At 36.5% G+C, this 22,447-nt stretch overlaps 2 protein-coding genes across 3 annotated transcripts in view; one reads left to right on the top strand and one right to left on the bottom strand.

The window, feature by feature from the left end:
* LOC127861646 (RING finger and CHY zinc finger domain-containing protein 1-like) overlaps positions 1 to 22,447 on the top strand; it is a 473,873-nt gene that overhangs the window by 298,557 nt on the left and 152,869 nt on the right. The gene's annotated exons all lie outside the window — the stretch shown is intronic.
* LOC127861645 (decapping and exoribonuclease protein-like) lies at positions 47 to 21,935 on the bottom strand. 2 transcript variants are annotated; one of them, XM_052400326.1, is made up of 7 exons: positions 21,844 to 21,935; positions 5,417 to 5,670; positions 4,261 to 4,344; positions 4,058 to 4,163; positions 3,243 to 3,378; positions 2,347 to 2,441; positions 47 to 606 (listed from the first exon to the last, which is right to left on the bottom strand). In XM_052400326.1, the coding sequence occupies exons 2-7, from the start codon at positions 5,604 to 5,606 to the stop codon at positions 504 to 506; spliced, it is 714 nt and encodes a 237-aa protein (XP_052256286.1). In that variant the 5' UTR covers positions 5,607 to 5,670; positions 21,844 to 21,935; the 3' UTR covers positions 47 to 503. The 2 variants fall into 2 exon arrangements, with proteins under 2 accessions (XP_052256286.1, XP_052256285.1); XM_052400325.1 differs by lacking the exon at positions 21,844 to 21,935 and adding an exon at positions 21,407 to 21,760.

Here is a 22,447-nt window from a genome sequence, read left to right as displayed (position 1 = left end):
GAACTTTTTTTACTAAGCACGAGGATCTTAACAAAAACAATTGAAGAACTGTTCCTGAACTTCTTTTGCATTTACTTTCTGAACATCCCAAGACTTGCCCAAAAAGTGCTAAAAATTGCAACAACGTTTGATGAAAATTAGTTATAAATGAGACTTATTTCCGACGAAAAAGAACGACAACAGTTCAGTTCAAGATAAGCTGCACGGTATACATCTTCCACATTTTGTTTTGTTTGATATGATCTTCATATACCTTAAATTCAATATTTAAAAAAAAATCCACTAACATGAATGTTCCAATTTAAAACAATATATCCGATTAGAACGTGTAACAACAAAATAATCATTCGAGTCACAATCACAATAGTCTCTGAGATTCTTAATTGAGCAAGCCAATATCTCGGAAAACAAGACGTAAACGTATAAACACTCAGTCTGAAATCAGCATAAACACTTATTATTTTATTCATATGCGCCGTCAGTGTTGGTTAAGTCGTTTTTCTTCAACGTGTCAGGTACCAGTCGGGCAGAAACTGGTATCGGGGATCTGTTGTTGTATTGTGATTGATTGTCTTCTCATCTGACCTCTCAAATATGTGAACAACTCTAAACAAAAAATATTTGTAAAAATAACATATTTTTGAATAACCAGATACATTTTGATTCACATTATCAGTATGAAAAGTTGGATTTGTCATGAAAATATACTGCATAAAACATTTCGATACGTGCTTCTTTAAAAAAAAATGTCCTAAGATTGAAACTATAAGGAAAGTCCTTACAATCCATATGAGTTATTAGCGCAGAGAAACATTATTAGTATTAAAGTTTTTGTCTGCTAGTCTTTTTAAGGCTAATGGCCAATTGCCTTTACAATACACAAATTAAACAATACAACAGTGGACTTAAAATAATGATTAAACTAGGATAGCCGCTCTGAAACGGTCAATGCAAAAGACTTGGTGAGGAGTTTTAACCGGTTGTTGGCTAGCCTTTACCTTACAAATAACACAGAACTAATCACTAGACACACAAGTTAAAAGCAGATCGACCATGATTCAGTACAAAACATAACAAATAGGAGCATGGATCTTTAAGTATGATTTTTCCTGTTGGACAATGAACTAAGGTTGCACGACCAGATAGTTCAAAATTATTTCATGAATATTTGTGTACGCTATTTTGTCGTTTGAATGGTTAAATTAGTGTCCGGAAAAGCTGTAAATGGCCTTATTTTACATCTGTCCTGTACGTGTGTTAAAAGCGCAATTGTACAGTTGCATAATACATAATAATTGACGCACGAACAGCCATTGTTAACATTTTATCCTAAACGTGATTTCTAACATAACTTTGTATAGTTTTATCAAATGATGCGTTTGCTGTATTTTCAACAACGTAAAAAGTTATATAAGAAGCTTTGAACTTTTAGTATACGGTGTTATACATTTATTTTTGTATTATTAGACTCCCATGTATGTAGTTCAAATCGCATTTGCGAAAGTAAAATATTATTCATTTATTAGTATGCCTGTATTCCCACATGGACAGCAATATCGAGCTAACTGCGTGTGGACTCAACTTAATCCTCACAGAAGGTTGTATTCCGGCTCACGATGCACTCAAAACTACGTCATTGAGTGAAACAGTGTTGATCACAAAACTTTATGTTTTTTTCGGTCACTGATATACTCAGTACGTAAACAATGAGTAAGAAAATAATAGCCTTGATCCGCTAGGTGAAAAATCCCGTACAAGAGGTCAAAGTGAAAAAATGTTGTACCGAACACCGTAATCATGTATGCATATGTATAATAATAACTGCTTTCTCATGTTTTCAGTACAACAAAGTAATAAAAATACATACATTAATTATTATATTTTATCCACTGTAGTTGATGTTTATATGTTTCATAGGAAGAGAATTAAATGTTAAATTGCATCAAAAGTACATTGATAGATGTCTTGATAACTTTCACGTAAACATTCGTTATGTGTGCATTTTTAAAACTCTACCCCACCCCGACCCCACCTCCAAAAGAAGAACTGTCATACAACGTGGACAAAATTAATAAAGCGAGGATGCTGAATCGTACACGTGTTTGTAAAAAAAACGATTTAAGACTCCGGAATTGTGAAAGAAAAAATATTTCCGTTTAATTCTATGTTATCCGCTGTTGTTTCTTGTATTTGCAGAGAAAGCAGAGTTCTTTATTCTATTAACCGTATTTTATTTTCGCCGTGATAACCATTGATTGGAATGTACATTTTAAATAATTTGTTTCCCGGAAAAATAATGTTGCTTTTAAATTAGACTAAAACTATTGTTTTTGCACGACCCTATACCTGTTAATGGAAAACTCTCCGGTGACCGCAACCTGCTTCTTGATCCATGTCAGCAATTTGTCAAGAAAGTGGAACAACACCGTTTGATTCCATGGCTAAAAATTTCACAAATATTTGTGTTCTGTAGTTTACTCCTTCAATATAAAATGCAAGACTCGTACGGATGGTTTACACCTCTCCACACTTTCTCGAAAAAAGTAATATGTTTTAATGCATCTGAGGCAGTGAGATTTTCTGTTTTAAATGATATGTTTGTGATGTTCAAATGTTTCAAACTCAAATATAGAAAAATACAATAATAATTAAAAATATACAATAACTAAATTAATAATATTATTTTGTATCATGGCATTTAGATAGTATATAGCGATCGCTTGATGCACAAGTACATTTAATCAGAAACTAATATCGGATTTGATCCCAGTATATTATGTGTCAAAATGAGGTGAATTAACAGATAAATGTATTAGTAAAACATATTTTATTTTATGCTTTCCGATGGTTTATAGAGAAATATCAGTGATATTTTATCGATAATTTTCACTGTTTACTGTGAAATGACGTCATTTTTTTGACGAAATGACGCCATTTTCCCAGCGAAATTCTTTAGCTTAACTCTTTAACAATGTATATAAACTGTGAAAATAGGCATTAAATAAAAAGAAAATTTGTTGGGTTCGGTGGATTATCGATTTTAGTTCACTCGTGATCATATAAAATATATATTTTCACTCGTGAATTAAAATCGATAATCCACCGAATCCAACAAATATCCTAAAATTTAACAAATTACAAACATATATTTTTAACAGAATAAAAATACTAATGAAATACATTTTTAATATGAAATAAAATTAAAGATTAAACGTATATACAACCAAGAGAACTTTACAAACCAAAGCAGGGTTCGGGATGCTTCTGGTCTGGAAAGATTTCATTCTTGTAACGAGACCTTCGTCATCTCTGAATCCACAAAGTATTTCTTGAACACCACCTAGCTGACTTTGGGCCCACCATCGTAACAACCTGAACCTAAGGACGTTGGCGTTTAAAGAAATAAAGTTATGCCACGAATCAATAAAAAAAGAATACTAAGTATCGTTTAAGTCTCGAAATTAAAAAAATGTTTATCACAATAACATAAAAGATGTAAACGAAAGTGTTGCAGTGCCAATATGACTTTAAGCGAGATTAAACGCGCAAAAATGAGTTTAGCGTTCATTGTAAAGCAAGGTGGTCATTTGTATGTAATTCAAATGGGTCTTGTTCTGTGAAAGCTGGTCATAATGCATGTGCGTAAAGTGTCGTCCCAGATAAGCCTGTGCAGTCCGCACAGGCTAATCAGGGACGACACTTTCCGCTTAAATGGTATTTTCCGTTTAAAGGAAGTCCCTTTTTACCGAAAATCTAGTTTAAGCGGAAAGTGTCGTCCCTGATTAGCCTGTGCGGACTGAACAGGCTAATCTGGGACGACACTTTACGCACATGCATTATGCCCAGTTTTCTCAGAACAAGACACAAATGATTTTTGTAAACAAAATAATTGGGAGAATTTAAAACCAATATTCCTAAAAAATATGTGTCAGGTCTTTATTTATCAAACTATAGAGACTATTTATGTTTCACTATATAAACTTTCATTATTTCTCCCGTACTAACAAAGCAAAATATAACTTTATTATTTTAGTTTTGATCAGCAAATATAATTTACCTTTTAAAACGGTCGTTTTCTTCTGGTGTAGAAACATGTTTCATTGTTTTTATTTCAACAAATGAGCCGGTCTTTTCATCATAGGCGTCTATTTCACTGTTGAACACTTAAACATATAAAGATAATATTTAGCATGTTAAAAAAATCGGACGCATAATGCCGTGTTGCACAGAGCAAACAAAATGAAACCGTTGGAGACGTACCTAATGAATGTGCATTTATGTTCAATTGATTGACGAGTAGATATTTGCCATGTTGTTCCTGTGTATTCGTACAGCCCGATTCATCTGCAATGTATAAAGCTATGCAGCATACTATGTTGAACGAAAATGGTGTCATACAAGTAACGCAATTATAAACTCAGCAGGATACACAACTTACTTTTCTGAAGATCTTCGAGGATCTAAAGAAAAAATATTATTTTCCTTATTCATCGTGCATAATGTTTAGAGTTATTAAACATTAGCGGGACATGCACGAAAAGAATTATCTATAAAGTACCGATCGCTTAAACAACATACTCGTATCGCTTTATGTTTAGATACTTTAAGTCACAGGCACTCGGCAAAAGTAAATTTTGCCCCCAGCTGCTACCCCCTCCCAAAACTCTCAAAATTGTCTATTTGTTATACAAAATATATAATATATATATATAATATATATAGTGTGTGTCGAATTTTTGTTTACTTATTAAAAAAATCGACTAACCTTTTTTTGTTTTGATATTATGTATAACAAATGGACATTTAAATGGTTTTGGGAGGATGTAGCAGCTGGGGGGGGGGAACTACTGCCGAGTGCCGGTGCTTTAAAGGGGCCTTTTCACAGATTTTTGCATGTTTTGAAGTTTGTCATTAAATGCTTTATATTGATAAAAGTAAACATTAAATGTAAAAAGCTCCAGTAAAAAATCAAAAATAAAATTTAAAAAAGGAAAAAAATGTAGCCCGCAGCAGGGCTCGAACCAGTGACCCCCGGAATCCTGAAGTAAAAACGCATTAGCCAACTGAGCTATCCTGCCAAGCATACATGAGATGCGTATTTTAAACGTTATATAAGCAATCTTCGTAGTTTCACAAATTAAAACGACAACAACAGAACTCTCCAAATTATTCAATCGTTTCGCGTTGCAACGCTTTATAATTTTCAGGTTTTTAAATCGTCAAAAGATGCATATAATGGCTATATTAGACCATGGCAAATGTTCAGTTATATTGTTTCCTCACAAATATCATAACTAAACCGAAAATTTGCGAATCTGAAACAATTTTTTTCAATTTTGTCAATTTTCCAAACCGTGAAATAATCCCTTTAAGTAACAACATTAACTTAAAGTGAAAAAGTCGATCGCATGTTTACCTGTTTTGCTTTCGGTTAGAAGCTGCTCCATTTTCGGTCCCCAGTAATAGGACTTACGCCATACTCTATTGTTTTGAACCTTGTCCCAATTATTTTTCCTATCGAAACGACATATGTGGAATGCGCCGTGTTGAAGAATAACTGCCATCTTCCATTGACAGTGTGCATGCGTCAAGAATGGTGTGTACATGATATCGGTTAAAATGCAACGTCTGCTAACAATCAGATTGTTCAGTTCGTTCGTTGCAAGGTTCCTAAAATGTACATGTACTAGCTTCATTAAACATTCATTAAAACAAGGGCTGTTTGTAAAACATGCATGCCCCCATATGGGCTGTAAGTTGTAGTGGCAGCCATTGTGTGAATACGTTTTTTGTCACTGTGACCTTGACCTTCGACCTAGTGACCTGAAAATCAATAGGGGTCATCAGCCAGTCATGATCAATGTACCTATGAAGTTTCATTATCCTAGGCCTAATAATTCTCGAGTTATCATCAGTAAACCATTTTACTGTTTCGAGTCACTGTGACCTTGACCTTTGAACTAGTGACCTGAAAATTAATAGGGGTCATCTGCCAGTCATGATCACTGTACCTATGAAGTTTCATGATCCTAGGCGTAAGCATTCTTGAGTTATCATCCGGAAACCAATTTACTATTTCGAGTCACTGTGACCTTGACCTTTGAACTAGTGACCTGAAAATCAATAGAGGTCATCTGCCAGTCATGATCAATGTTCCTGTGAAGTTTCATGATCCTAAGCGTAAGCATTCTTAAGTTATCATCCGGAAACCATTTTACTGTTTTAAGTCACTGTGACCTTGACGTTTGATCTAGTGACCTGAAAATCAATAGGGGTCATCTTCCAATCATGATCAATGTACCTATGAAGTTTCATGATCCTAGGCGTAAGCATTCTTCAGTTATCATCCGGAAACCATTTTACTGTTTCGAGTCACTGTGACCTTGACCTTTGAACTAGTGACCTGAAAATAGGGGTCATCTGCCAGTCATGATCAATGTACCTATGAAGTTTCATGATCCTATGCGTAAGCCTTCTTGAGTTATCAACCGGAAACCATTTTACTATTTCGAGTCACTGTGACCTTGACCTTTGACATCGTGAACTGAAAATCAATAGGGGTCATCTGCCAGTCATGATCAATATACCTATGAAGTTACATGATCCTTGGCCTAAGCATTCTTGAGTTATCATCCGGAAACCATTTTACTATTTCGAGTCACTGTGACCTTGACCTTTGACCCATTGACCTGAAAATCAATAGGGGTCATCTGCCAGTCATGATCAATGTACCTATGAAGTTTCAAGATCATAGGCCTAAGCGTTCTTGAGTTATCATCCGGAAACCATCTGGTGGACGGACTGACCGACCGACCGACCGACATGTGCAAAACAATATACAGTCCACTCTCGTTATCTCGACATCGGATATCTCGATATTCTCGATATGTCGAAGTAAGCTCAATGTCCCAACTTTTTTCCTTCTTTATCTATATAAATAAACATCGCATATCTCGATTTTCGTTATGTCGAATAATTCGATATCTCGATATAAAATTTTGTCCCGAGTCCCGATTTTACATGTATTTACTGTGGTTTATCTCGAAGTGCGAATAACTGTTCCAGTGTCGGCAAAAGGTGCGAAAAATTTTCTTTGATACTTCACCGTCCCGCTTCGCCCGGCTGCTCCCGATACTGTGCGGTAGGAAATTGATCCGTTAATTGCATCAATGATCATACGTGTGTAATGTCGTTAGCCATTAACACTTGAGTAAGGCCTGTCACTTTAACTGTCACATTAACATCAATTAACTGCAATTAATACATAGCCTGCCGACATGCCGAAAGATTTATTGTTTTTTACAAACAACATTCCAAAATGCATGGAGTTATATTTTTGCGTATATAAACCGTCGCAAATTCGTCTTGATTGGACGTCAATTGCATCATAACTTTAAATAGCTACATTAACGGATGTTTACTCGACAGTTTAGAAAAATTATAACCGCATGTGTTCATTGTGTTCATGCAATTCTGTAATACTTAAAACGTCATTTTAAGCATTTAAAAAGCAACATTAATCGTGCCTCGTAAAAACGCGTATATATCAGGTAAAGATTATTATGCCACACGGTGACGGCTTAAGTTAGACCACTTAGCATGTATTTTGATGTTAAAAAACAGGGTAAATTTTCGTCTTATTTTTTCTTTGAAAATGCCTAATCGCATATCTCGAACTGTCGTTATCTCGATATTTTTTCTTGTTCCCGACGACTTCGAGATAACGAGAGTGGACTGTACGCCCTTTTCTTCGAAGGGGGGGGGGGGGCATAAAAAAACAACCAACAAACTACGTACATTCTGAATTTGTCTATCTTCTGCGATATTTATCAATAACATAATGACCGTATTGAGAGCAAAATTGCCCAACGGTTAATGAATAATTGAAAACTATTTACATCTTTGAGATCCTGTTCCTTTCATAGTTGTATCAAAAGAGTATCGTGTCTTCTAAACAGGATAAAAAACAGACAAAAAGTAAGAGAACTACAATTATTTGAAGTTGTTGATGTCTCCACATATTCTAAACAAGGATATAAGTAAAACTGATGGATGCTCCCCAATGATGCTTTGTCGATAAATGGGTTAATTGTGTGGAAAAAAGTGAGACCTTGAGAAAATCTTATATTAGCCTCAGTGACCTTGACCTTGACCCCAGTGACCTCAAACCTCATCAAACGGTAGAGGTCCATGCAGGGTACCTACAAGCCAAATATATAAGAGATCAGTCAAATATTGAAGGCGCTATGAGAAACTGTAACCAAAGTGTGACCTTGAGAAAATCTATTATTAGCCTTGGTGACCTTGACCCCAGCGACTACAAATCTCATCAAAAGGTAGAGGTCCATGCAAGGTACCTACATGCCAAATATGAAAGAGATCGGTAAAGTATTGAAGGTGCTATGAGAAACTGTAACAAAAGTGTAGCGGAAAAATCTATTATTAGCCTTGGTGACCTTGACCTTGACCCCAGTGACCTCAAACGTCATCAAAAGGTAGAGGTCCATGCAAGGCATCTACATGCCAAATATGAAAGAGATCGGTAAAGTATTGAAGGTGCTTTGAGAAACTGTAACAAAAGTCTATTATTAGCACTGATGACCTTGACCCCAGTGACCTCAAACGTCATCAAAAGGTAGAGGTCCATGCAAGGTACCTACATGCCAAATATGAAAGAGATCGGTAAAGTATTGAAGGTGCTATGAGAAACTGTAACAAAAGTCTATTATTAGCCTTTGTGACCTTAACCTTGACCCCAGTGATTTCAAAAGTCATCAAAAGGTAGAGGTCCATGCAAGGTACCTACATGCCAAATATGAAAGAGATCGGTAAAGTATTGAAGGTGCTATGAGAAACTGTAACAAAAGTGTGACGGAAAAATCTATTATTAGCCTAGGTAACCTTTACCTTGACCCCAGTGACCTCAAACGTCATCAAAAGGTAGAGGTCCATGCAAGGTATCTACATGCCAAATATGAAAGAGATCGGTAAAGTATTGAAGGTGCTATAAGAAACTGTAATAAAAGTCTATTATTAGCCTTGGTGACCTTGACCTTGACCCCAGTGACCTCAAACGTCATCAAAAGGTAAAAGTCCATGCAAGGTATCTACATGTCAAATATGATAGAGATCGGTAAAGTATTGAAGGTGCTATGAGAAACTGTAACAATGTCTATTATTAGCCTTGGTGACCTTGACCGCAGTGACCTCAAACGTCATCAAAAGGTAGTGGTTTATGCAAGGTATCTACATGCCAAATATAAAAGAGATCGGTAAAGTATTGAAGGTGCTATGAGAAACTGTAACAAAAGTGTGACCGTACGGAAGTACGGAAGTGCGGAAGGACAAACTGGCAACTATATGCTCCCCATATATATATATATATATATATATATATATATATATATATATATATATATATATATATATATATATATATATATATATATATATATATGGGGAGCATAAAAAAGCAGCAAAAAAGTATGTACATTTAAGCAGCCACCATAAACACAAAGCTTTCAAATCGGTCAAATAATTAAAAGAGGGTCATCATTGCCCTTAAGCGCTCTTCTGAATTTAAGGTACAACAATTGTCGAATACTTGAATAGTGACATAGTTTTTAACATCTTGACATGTAATCAAACAAACATATATTAATAAAAAAATATATATATATACATATTGTTAAGATAATCATTTTACCACGGTTGATCAAAAACTGAGAACTTAATGTAGATTCTTAAGTGGAAATACTTTTTTTTCCTAAGAGTTTACCTGTTGACCTAGTTTTTGAATGCGCGTGACCCATATTCGAAATTGGCATAGATATAATTAAGATTCTGACCTAGTTTATTGAGTCATAAAGGCTGTTTGTAGAGCGGTAACACTGTTTTTGGTTGTTCGCAAGACCGGTGTTTTGAAAATCGGTGTGCAGGGTACTACGATTCACCAAATCAGACTCAACCCGTATCCGCGCCGAAAATGACTTCGATGCGCGGAATAGTATACTTTAAATAACATTGTTGACTATTGAAAATAGTCCACCGCGTGTTACGTTTAAATCGCGTACCACAGCTCTCCTTAAATATCACACGGGCAGGTCAGCCAATAGATGCATTCACGAAGACACAGCGGGACCTCTTTATGACCTCAGAAATACACACATTATGAAATACACAATGCGCGCAGGACAGCAGCTGAGGTTATTAATTAGCAACCTTAAATAACAACTGATTCCTTATCATATCGACGGGAGAAAAACGGAAAACCCAAATACCATTTTATTAAGTGATCAATAGAACATTATTTCATTATGTAAAGCAAAAAAAAACAGAACATGTTTTATTTTAATATGCATATAAATCCCAGTTCATCATTGTTTTATAATGATGAGTCATACGCTGTTAATTGAGAAAAATCGTGACAATTGGAAATAATGTATCAAATTTTGCTTAAACTCAACAGAAAACAACAAACGGGTTTGTTTTGATTATTTTCCCTATTATTGTGTTTCATAAATGTTTAATTAATACTTCGCATTTTGACTCGGTACTCGGTCACTTAATCTTACGGGAAGAAATTATGGACTATCGATAAACGATGATAACACCGTATTGCTCTCAAGATGAGGAAACAAAACTACCGAAATAGTATAGTCTCATGATGAGCCGGAAATGGTTTCATTATCTAACCACAAATATTTGCCGTGGAAAAACACAGTTTGACTTCAATTTTCTTTCGAAAAGTATTGTGCGAAGATGGTCAATTTATAAGAAACAACGATATCTTTAAAGACCCGCGTCATGCGAAAATGGGTCTTATGCCATATGAGCCCAGCGTAGCTATAACCCAGCCTGTGTATCTCAGTCTGGTCAGCAGATACCTTATGAGACTACGAAACCTTGCGTGATCTATTGCGGACAGCGCAGCTGCTGACCAGACTGCTCGATTGCTCAGACTGGACTTAAGCTAAGCAAGCCTAAGTGCAATAAGACACATAATCGCATGACTCGGCTCTGAAAGTGTTATTTGAATGTGTCTAAAGAAAACTGCGTGTTATTCAAATATTAAAATACCGTATATTTCCATGGTGAAAAATCAACTCATAATACGCCATGTGATTAGAAATATTATGTGATCTCACGTAGTATAATTGTATTTACGAACAATTACGTATGGTTTTAATATACCTGCACTAAATAACACACATATCATGCGGTGAATATGCGAGTAACAAGTTACAAAAATCTACCATAATTTAAACCTTTTTTAAAATTAAATTATTTACAAAAGTATATTTTCTAACTATATTTCAAGTCAGGATATTTGTTTATGTAAGTGGTTCCGATCGCCAAAAAGCCAATAACGATTTAATCTTTGAGCTGGCGATTGAAGTTGAAAATGTTAAAGATAAGGGTAATTGTAAACAAGAAAAATGGCGCGGCAGAGGCCGACGCGTATCCCCACGCCGCATAGATGTTATATTAAAAGGCAGTTTTGGGTGGGGTGGGGTCCCGGGGCCGGTCATGGGGACATGGATGGTCGAGATAGACCGTGGTGTCATAAGAGATGTTGAGTATTAATTTGAATTCAATTGGTGAATAAATGAAGAAGTTATGTTAAAACAAAATTTTGGGTGAGCGTGGTCTATGTGGGCGGTGCGCCCTAGGGTAGGTAATGGGGCCATGCATATTTGAGATTGACCGTATTGTCATAAGAGAAGTTCAGTATCAATTAGAAGTGAATCGGTGTAGAAATGAAAAAGTTAATTTAAATTAACATAAAAATGAGTGAAAATCTCAGACCCGGCCCAATCCCAACCCCCATAATTTGTGACCCAGGGGTAAGATCAAAATTCATGAGTATAGGTTTCAAGGTTCTAGTGCTTATAGTGTAGGAAGATATAGAGGCCAGGACGGACGGACGGACGGACAGACGGCGGAGAAAACCACATAATCCCCCGCTCCAATTTGGAGAGCGTGGGGATAATCAATGACAGATAAGAAACAAAGTACTGAATGTACTGGTGTGACGATGCTTTTGAAGAGGATGGATAAAAAAGCATCAATTTAACTTTATCTACATCATCACAAGTGTGTATGTCGGTACGAAAAAAAAAATACGAAAAAAAAATTGTGTACGAAAATTTTGGGTAAGAAAAAATTACGCAAAAACAAAATTGGTGTACGAAAAAAAGTTTGGTACGAAAAAAAAGTTGGGGTACGAAAAAAATTGGGTAAAAAAAAAATTGGGTAAGAAAAATTTGGTTAGGAAAAAAAGTTGGGTACGAAAAAGAATTTGGGTACGAAAAAAATGGGTTCGAAAAATTTTGGGTACGGAAAAAAGATTTAGGGTACGGGGAAATATGGGTACGAAAAAAAAATTTGGTACGAAAAAAAATTTGGGTACGAAAAAAAAATGGGTACGAAAAGTTTTAGGTACGAAAAAAAAAATGGGGGTAGGGGGAAGTAGTACCCGTGGACCTCTCGATAAATTTGAGGGAGGACGGGAACCAAGCTGCCTTTACCTTTATCAATGGCCCTGGGTGGGCAATGTGGACATGGACAGTCGAGATATACCGTGTTGTCATAAGAGATGTTCAGTATTAATTTGAAGTCAATTGGTGAATAAATGAAGAAGTTATGTTAAAACAAAATTTTGGGCCCCACCCCATTCTCCACTATCTCCTCCTACACTATTAGCACTAGAACCTTAAAACTTACACTCATGGTAGCTATGAGCATATGTGCGACGGTACACTATTTGGAATTTTGATGTGACTCCTGGGTCAAAAGTTATTATCATGTGCGTCGCATGTTGTTAGTAGAATGAGTTTTTTCAACCATTTTACCCATTTATTTACCCATAACTTTTGACCCAGGGGTCAGATCAAAATTCAAAATAACTCACCGTCGCACATATGCTCATAGCTACCATGTGTGTAAGTTTAAAGGTTCTAGTGCTAATAGTGTAGGAGGAGATGGTGGCCAGGAAAGACGGACAGACAGTGGAGATCAATACAATAATATCTAGTGCAAACTATGTCTGAAGTCCCGTTTGCAAAATTGGGTTGGGGAATTTTCTCACTTGCTGTGAGTTAATTAGTCCTTATTCATGATTAATAACCGAGGTTCTTGTCCGTTACACTGCCAGGAGCCTCAAATTACCAATATCCAATATGGCCGCCGACGACCATGTTGAAAAAGAAAAAAACATTGCCTTTTGGAGTAAAATCAAATGTTTACCTCTAAATTATGTATTTTTTGGTATGAACTCAGTTATGAGAGGACTTGTTAAATATGGAGGGTAATTGATCCGGAAAGGTCAAGTACAAGGTCATATGATACATCAATGACCTTGAGTTGACCTTGGACAGTAAAAGCCAGTGTATAAACTTTAATATGACAAATTTTGACGTAATTAATTCAATTACAATATTGTTGTGCACATTTTACGTAATATTGGCACATTTAGATAATTTACGCATGTTGTACTCACAGACAAGTGACTAGTAAATTGAAAATGTTCACATTCGGTGGAAAAATACTACAGTGAGCTTGACTCAAACCCAAATGCAGATGGTATGAAAATGTGATAATCGACCAAACCCCTTACCAAGCGAACCCGTGATATTTGTTCAACGTTGGCTCAAAGTCAAACCGACGTAGCATCTATTTGATGTCGGGAAGATTTTGAACCAATGTCATGTGTTGGTTGGGTAATCACTGAGTCATCCCCAGTCCCAGGGACAGGCTAACGGGCTTACACCTTATTACATATGGCATTATAGTAAAAATGCACACAACTCAGCATTATAGCAAAAACGCACACAACTCATCAACATGAAACATTCTCATTTTAATAGGTTTAAAGATACTTTGTTTCATATAGATTACATACAGTTCCAAAGTTAGTCATTTCAAGTCAGGTTTCCACAAGGTGCATTGTCCACTTTACCATGACAAAATGTGATACAAAGCACTTCAGCAGCACGGCACGGAAAACGTCAAATATCGCACTTTCCTGCACACTTGCACAATATCAGCAAGCTCCGTGGTAAAGGTTTCAGGCACTTTGTGGGCAACAGCATGCCAAGGTGCTCCTACAATCCACCATGTGTAACTGGTGCCAGCCGTGTCTCGGGACCATCAATAGTTATGAGCAGTTTACATGCCCAATGTATAAGAAAGGCTCCTCTACGAATATGTCCTTTGAGTACACTGCTTGTACGAGGTAGGCAATCAAGTCAAGCACTAGCACTGGTATAGTTCTCTAGTCGGAGATGGTCAAATGTTTCCGCAGCTGTCGTCGATCTGGTCCCTGCCCTGACGCGTACCAGAAACTTTTCTACTTATGCTTCATCCTGCTCTGACAAGGTATCTGTCTCTCCAAAATTCATTAACAACTGTACCGGTTCAGAGGTCACGGCTGCATACTTGGCCCCTACTTTACTCATGCAGTTGTCGCCTGTCAATATGTGAGCCTTTATCATTGTCGTTGCCAGCGGTGTCCCAAGCCGAAAAATTGTCTGATGCAACGGAAGCATTCGACGCTTTTCACCAGTACCATACTGCTGCCATATTTCTATCATACTGAGTGTCTGAAAATATGGAGTGAAGTGAAGCAATAATGCAAAGCTGTTGGTGTCGCTTGACATCACAACAACTCTTTGACACTGGTTGATACGAGCAGCCCACTCAACATGAGCCACTACCCTGGCATCGGCCTTCTAAATCCAGTTTAACAGTTCAGGAATGACGTCATTACCAAATTTAATTGCTGGAAGAGCTTCATTGTCAAAGAAAACTGAACTTGCAATGATAGGGTTGGCACAGACGTCATTGCACACTATATCCCTTACCAATAGTAAAAAAGTACGCTTATTTTCCTCGGATGCCCAGAATGTATTAAGTTTTTGTGGGATTGATGTGTCTCTGCTCATGTCAATAATTCCAATACCTGTTGCTTCGTCTCCGCGCCGCAACCGTTTACCTTCCTTTAAATACATTTAAACGTTTGAGTCTAGTACAAAATGTACTCTGGCCCCATCTCATATGCTTGACGCTGAGTTGATGACAGCATTGATTACACCACCCAGAGTGGAAAATTGTGCAAGTGACATATGTCGCATCTTAGACGATGACATGAGTGGGAAGAAGAGATTCCCGACTCCATTTACCAGTCTAGATTCAATCTCCCCAATAAGTTTTGTCTTATTGACATGGCAAATAATTGAGATGAAGAAATCAAATCATGACATAATATCTGTTTGAGGGAAATGCCTCGTTCCTTTGCAATGTCAATGCTCCTCTGTGCATCTGCCATATCTTTAGATGACGGGGCTTTCCGTTCCTTAAGAATAGCTTTTGATGTCAATAATGACTGTTTAAGATGGTCAGTGACCTTGGGAAGCTGTCTCTTTGAAATACTGTTTGGCTTTCTCAACTATTCTCTCCTACCTGTATGCGCGGTAGACACTTTCACCTTTTTCAATACATACAGGCCGCACATCAACCTCTTTGTCAACAATTGTGTCAGTAAATTGTGTAGTGGAACGGGAACACTGACCGTCAACATTGTGGTTGAACGAGTGACAACGAGTGGCGCTCAGCGAATGCTGAAGATGACATTATGTGTGATCCATCGGCTTGATAGGTGGTTAGAAGATTGGGGAGGCTGGTGATGGACACTATCTCATGGAACAAAAGCTCAAATTCTGCTACTGCACCAGCATTGCGTGTCTCTCCTACAACATAGTCTGCTCAACCTTCATATAACCTGCAACCATGCAAAACCACCTGGGCGGTCCCGAACAACCCATTGACCAATGGAAAATCGCTGATAAAGCTCAGGATGTGTGAACTCCATTACATTTATTTGTTCAAGGTACCATGAACCGTAACGCAAGTAATTAATGCACTCATATTCAGCAAATATTTGCAAGGAATCTTCAATGGTAGCTACATGCAGATTCCAATTTCCTTCTCTGTCAGAGACTATCGCTTTTTTAACGATGGACACTAACTGCAACCAAACACCAAAGAATTGGCAAAGCTCAGACTTAGCCTCACATTCTCACTGAAACTCAAGAAAGTCTTGATGCAATTGTTCCATCTGCCCTTTAATAACCTCAAACTGCTCTGGACAGCGTTTATTGGCAACAAGCATGTTTTACAGCTCCTTCATCTGCTCCAGGACTGGGTATGTAGCCTTGTCCTTATGTGTCCAAAAATCTTGCCACTCCAGTTTATGAATTAAGTCCTCCACCATCAGCATAACAGTGAGGGCCCGTACATAATGGCTGCCGTTCAACACTGTCTCTATCACACCTGGTCCAAACACCCCGCATTCGATCAATGCGTCATCTAGGCCAAAGCCTCGCCTTATTCCTTAGTGCAGCAGCTCTCTTTACCCTCGCACGCCCCGTTTCTTTACTGGTAAGAGGTGATTTGTTATCTTCCTGGCAGATGATACATAAACTGTGATGCAGCCCGTCATCCTCTGCCACCAAGGGGACCAAACTTGTGCTTTTTGGAGAAGATATTTTAGATTCCATAGTAACCAACTGCTGAGTTAGTTAAAAGTGCCAAAAAATACACTAGCTCTTAAAACCTTGAATAGACTGATTGGAATCTACCAAATGTCCTCGTTCGTTAGTTTTCCTTTTTTATAATAGTATTTTATTTGTTTTTATTTCACATGTGATTAACAATATAATCCAAATAAAACTGTTATTACTATACTTCTAAGTTCTTTCCGTATTCATGGTCTAAAATCAACTGTTCCTAAATACTGAAAATTGTTAGAAAATCTGATGTCTGTATTGTCTGCATAATTTGAAAAGAGATACTACATTGACATTTTCTCTGATAAACAAAGATCGTAGAAATGTAAACATTTAACAGTAGAATCAAAGCAACAAAGCCAATTAATCAAACATGGGAGCAAACTAAATAAACCAAAGTTTATCAAAATAGCAGCCAGCATGCTGTGTAAACAGACTTGCATTTCGCAATACCGTGACTTTCCCGCTTTTGTAAATAAAATGATCGGATCAATGTTTGCAATCAAAATGCACTAATTAGCATAAAATTAAATGATTATCTATAAAGAATAATAATTATATTGCAAATTTTTTTTAGATTTTAATTAAAAAAACCATATGCAAATAATCATTTGACAATTTAAAACTGCATAAATAAGCGTTACATTTTAGTAAAATTGAAGCTGTCAATTCACAAAATTAACAAATCAAAGGAATGAGCGGTATAAATGACAAAATGGCCTTGTACATGCCGTTTCAAGTTCATTCTGACTTTGAAAAGATACAATGATAACATAAATTCCACTGAGAAACGCCCCCAACTACATTTTGCAAACGGGTCCACATACAAAGTACAGGACTAATCTTTTAAAAGCGTGTGGATAAAAAGTAAAGGCTTTTCTATAAATGTATAAGTATTTCATACTTCAAAGAGCACTCGGTACCTACTTCAAAGCGCAAGCGCCATAAACGCCATATAGGGTAATAGACCCACTGATAAGAGACACATGTTGCATAACGTGCATAGGCCTATCAAATATTTAGGTAGCGCACCTGTACTGGGCATCTTTCCAAATATAATCTAATGTATTATTTTCTTAATCAGCATCATTTCACTGAACTACATGCACATTTTTAGGTAGGCTTTCCATGCTTTAAAGAAAATATACTGATATACTTTTTCAAAACCACCCCCACGCTCGGCTTTTGTCCAGTTTATTTGCACCCCTGGGGTATATGAAAGTTCCATAATTCATCCAGATTTCAAAATATGGGCATGCAGTTGGTGTGTACAGATGCAGTAAAGTTGTTTACAGTTTAAACAAGATAAAATACGTATTCATTTATAGCCTGTTATCTAGGGAAGAGCGCCATGAAATGTAAGTGGTTTCAGCCAAGTAAAAATTGGGTTGGTTAAAAACAAAGTGTCATAAAATTCAAAATAGTATCATTTAAGTCATATGTTGAACTAAGTTTTTATAGATAAACTATATACAGCAAAAATACCAAGAAATAGACAGATTTACCGTTTACTGTTTGAAATAAAACTAAAAATGCAACATGCATGATTCGTTTTTCAGCAGTAAATCACCAAATTTAGCCATAACGTTGTTTTAATTTAAAAAAAATGAAGAATGTGCATAAAAATTGCAACATATTTCATGTTAAACTAATGAGTATAAATGAAAGCAGTATTATTAAGCTATCCAAAGTAATTAATTTTATCATACAAGCATATCAGATTCTATTAACTGTAACTGAAGAGGCTACATGGACAGACGCTGAAGTACAAAATGTTCACAATTTAAGCCAGTATATATGTACCATCTACTATGACAAAAGCTTCTATTAATGACACGTATTATAAAGAAGTTTCCTTATGTTAGATAAATAGAGGATATGTGTTTGTTTTGAGTGAATATGAAACATTTATTTCAATGATAAGTGAAAAAATTGCATTATGTTCGCGAGCGCATGGCGCTAGTGAAAATATAAAAACAAGAGGGCCAAGATGGCCCTAATTCGCTTACCTGAGAGGAGTCGGTTCATTCTTTACCAAATGTCAAACTTTAACTTTGTCCAGACAAACATCCTGGTCAAGTTTCATCATTATTGAACCAAAACTCCGGCGCATGGAGTGTTTTGTTTTTGTAAGATTTGACCTGGCCGTTACCTATATTTTGAATTGACCCCCCTAACCAAACATCAAACTTTGCTTACAAAAATAAATATTATGACCAAGATTCATAAAGTCTGAAACAAAACTGTGACCTCTAGAGAGTTTACAAGGATTTTGTATACTATAATGAAAATTTGGACAATCTAAGGGCAATAATTATGGCATTAATTATGTTATTTTGCTCCATATCAAACATGACTGAGATCTTTCAGCAACTTTGATAAAGAATGCTTGAGAAATGTGAATGCGAAAGTGTTAACAAACCAAATGTGGACGGACGGACGGCGGACAAATAGCAATCCTAAAACCTCACCTGAGCAATCAGGTGAGCTTAAAAGTGTGTTTCACCGATCTGAGCCATTTTCCAACTTGTCCGAGAAATCAATAAAACCAATGTATTGACTAAGTTTCACGATGATTATGCAAAAAAGGTGACTTCTATAGGGTTCGATCACAAGGTTTCTCTCTAGTCACATTAGGAAAACTGTCCCACCCCCCTGGCGGCCATGTTTTTTTACCGATCGGGACCATTTGCGAACTCATCTGAGATATATATAAAACCAATCTTTTCACCAAGTTTCATGATGATTGGGCTGGCAAAAAATGTGACTTCTAGAGTGTTCACAAGCTTTTTTTTACTAAATAAATATAAGAAAACTGCCCCCCCCCCCAATCCCGGCAACCATGTTATTCAACTGACCGGAACCAATTTCAGACTTAACTCTCGTATCAAGGAAAAAAATGTTCTGACCAAATTTTATAAAAATTGGGCCAAAAATATGACTTCTAGCGTGTACACATGTTTTCACTAAATACATATAGAGAAAAATGCCCCGCCCACTGGCGGCCATGTTTTTTCACCGATCTGGACCATTTTCAATCTCGTCCGAGATATCATTAAAACCAATGTTTTGACCAACTTTCATTATGATTGGGCAAAAATTGTGACTTCTAGAGTATTTACAAGGTTTCTCTATAGCCAAATAAGGAAAACTGCCCCGCCCACTGGCGGGCATGTTTTTCAACGGACCGGAACCACTTTTGAACTCAACCAACATATCATTAAGGCAAACATTTTGACCAAATTTCATGAAAATTGGGCCAAAAATGTGACTTCTACAGTGTTCACATGTTTTCACTATATATATAGAGAGAGAACAAGATGTGTTTGTGAAACACAATGTCCCCCAATATGACGTTTGACCTTGAAAGATGACCTTGACCCTTCACCACTCAAAATGTGCAGCTCCATGAGATACACATGCATTTCAAATATAAAATTGCTAGCTTCAATATTGCAGAAGTGACATAACATGAGCAATTTTGACCCATATATTTGACCTTGAAGGATGACATTGACCTTGACCTTTCACCACTCAAAATGTGCAGCTCCATGAGATACACATGCATGCCAAATATCAAGTTGATATCTTCAATATTGCAAAAGTATTCATAAAATAAGCGATTTGGGCCACATATATTTGACCTCTGACCTTGAAGGATGACTTTGACCTTGACCTTTCACCGCTCAAAAGGTGCAGCTCCATGAGATACACATGCATGCCAAATATTAAGTTGCTATCTTCAATATTGCAAAAGTACTCATAAAATGAGCGATTTTGGCCACATATATTTGACCTCTGACCTTGAAGGATGACCTTGACCTTGACCTTTCACCACTCAAAATGTGCAGCTCCATGAGATACACATGCATGCCAAATATCCAGTTGCTATCCCGAATATTGAAATAATGCAAAAGTGTACATTAAATGAGCGATTTTGACCCATATATTTGACCTTTGACCTTGAAGGATGACCTTGACCTTGACCTTTCACCATTTAAAATGTGCAGCTCCATGAGATACATATGCATGCCAAATATCAAGTTGCTATCTTCAATATTGCAAAAGTTATTGCATATGTTAAAGTTGGCGCAAACCAACCAACAGACCAACCAACAGACCAACAGAGCAACCAACCAACAGACAGGGCAAAAACAATATGTCCCCCACTACTATAGTGGGGGACATAAAAATGCCCCGCCCACTGGCTGCCATGTTTTTGTACCGATCTGGACCATTTTCGAACTCGTCCGAGATATCAATAAAACCAATGTTTTGAGCAACTTTCATGATGATTGGGCAAAATTGTGACTCCTAGAGTGTTAACAAGGATTTTCTTTTTTTTACCTAGTGACCTAGTTTTTGATCCAGCATGACCAAGTTTCGAACTCGATCGAGATATCATTGGGACAAATCTTCTGACCAAGTTAAATGAAGATCTGACAATAAATGTGACCTCTTAGAGTGTTTACGAACAAATTTGGACGGACGACGGACGGACGGACGACGGACAAAGACCGGTCACAAAAGCTCACCTGAGCAATCAGGTGAGCTAAAAATTGTGTTCTTCGATGCAAAGCAGGCAGTTATTGCAATTATTGTGTTTTTGCTGGAAAACCGGACTCGAAGTCAAGTGAATAGTATAACGGGTTGGTGTTATTTTGGTGAATTACGTTGGTTCCAAGCGTAAACAAACAAATATATTTATTCATTTGCACAAATCGATTGTGGTTATCAAACCCTTGTTTCGAAAAAAAATGTTCAGTTTAATACATGTAATTTGATTTTATTATAACTTATAAAATCAAAAAAGGCTTAATTGGAAAATGAAGACTTACTCTGAAATCCATTTAATCATAAGATTAATATCTTCATAATTTTCTTCTGGTTTTTCTTCTCTATCCTCATACCCTTCATCTAAATTCAAACTGACATTATTAAGATCCTCGGGCCTTTTCAGGTAACGCATTTGGCTTTTATCAAACGTAATGTTTCCTTTTCTATCTACAGAAATATGTCCTTTAGTCACGGGAGAGGGGAACTGACCTCTTTCTGAAATCGGCTTCATAATATACGGTATTGTAAACGTAGACCCATCCGATTTGTGTCTCTCCATTGTTTCGAATTCTTCTCACCTTAAGAAAAACTAGTTATATACCCGATTATGCTGTCTTCTATTTTTAAAAAATGCATGTTTAAAAACTTCCTTAAGAAATACTTGTTACATACCATGTAATACCGTCTTAATTTTTTTAAAAATGCGTGTCAAACTTACGTGTTCAGTTTTTATTTGGATATTCCGTCGTAAAAATAGTCTTTTGAAATGTATACATATTATGTAATCAGTATTTTGGTATCGATCCAAAGTATATGTAATGATCGCTTATCTATGATCAAATTTTATTGCATTAAAGTGTTATTTGGGAACCCAGCTTATTCAACGAATCAATGACGAACATACAAGTTACAGTATCGTATTACGATTCATAATAACAATATAAAAGAGGGATTGTTTGCGTTCAGAAAGAGGTTAATTCGGAAATGTGAATTCAATTCGATCACGGACTCTAGATAAACAATATTTATTCACATACTATACATGCTGTCTATACATAATGCATGCATCATTCCATCAACACGTCATTTAAACTATTTCAAGTATTTTTTCGGAATTAGGGATAGTACAATAACACAACAGGTCACCCTATGTAAGTTACCCATATTTGCTATCGATTCAAAATGATGATTTGTTGCAAAACATCAGTATATTTTATTTAGGAAAGAAATTCGATAGTAATGACTTGTCGATGTTCTTCGTAAGCCGCGTGAGAACATATATCCATTTCAGACGAAAATACATGTTACTAAGACATATTGAA

The sequence above is a fragment of the Dreissena polymorpha genome, chromosome 16 (assembly GCF_020536995.1).
Source record: "Dreissena polymorpha isolate Duluth1 chromosome 16, UMN_Dpol_1.0, whole genome shotgun sequence".
In the NCBI taxonomy this organism is placed as follows: Eukaryota; Metazoa; Mollusca; class Bivalvia; order Myida; family Dreissenidae; genus Dreissena; species Dreissena polymorpha.
The sequence above is the reverse complement of the archived record's forward strand: the minus strand, read 5'-3'. Positions and strand labels throughout refer to the sequence as shown.

What these genes read in the sequence shown, in the direction of transcription:
- LOC127861645 (XM_052400325.1), bottom strand. Translation starts at nt 21,684, where the DNA reads ATGGAGAGACACAAATCGGATGGGTCTACGTTTACAATACCGTATATT. An exon ending in TCTAACCGAAAGCAAAACAG is followed by an intron (nt 4,345 to 5,416) that starts GTAAACATGCGA and finishes TATACATTGCAG; the next exon opens with ATGAATCGGGCTGTACGAAT. An exon ending in CATAAATGCACATTCATTAG is followed by an intron (nt 4,164 to 4,260) that starts GTACGTCTCCAA and finishes TATATGTTTAAG; the next exon opens with TGTTCAACAGTGAAATAGAC.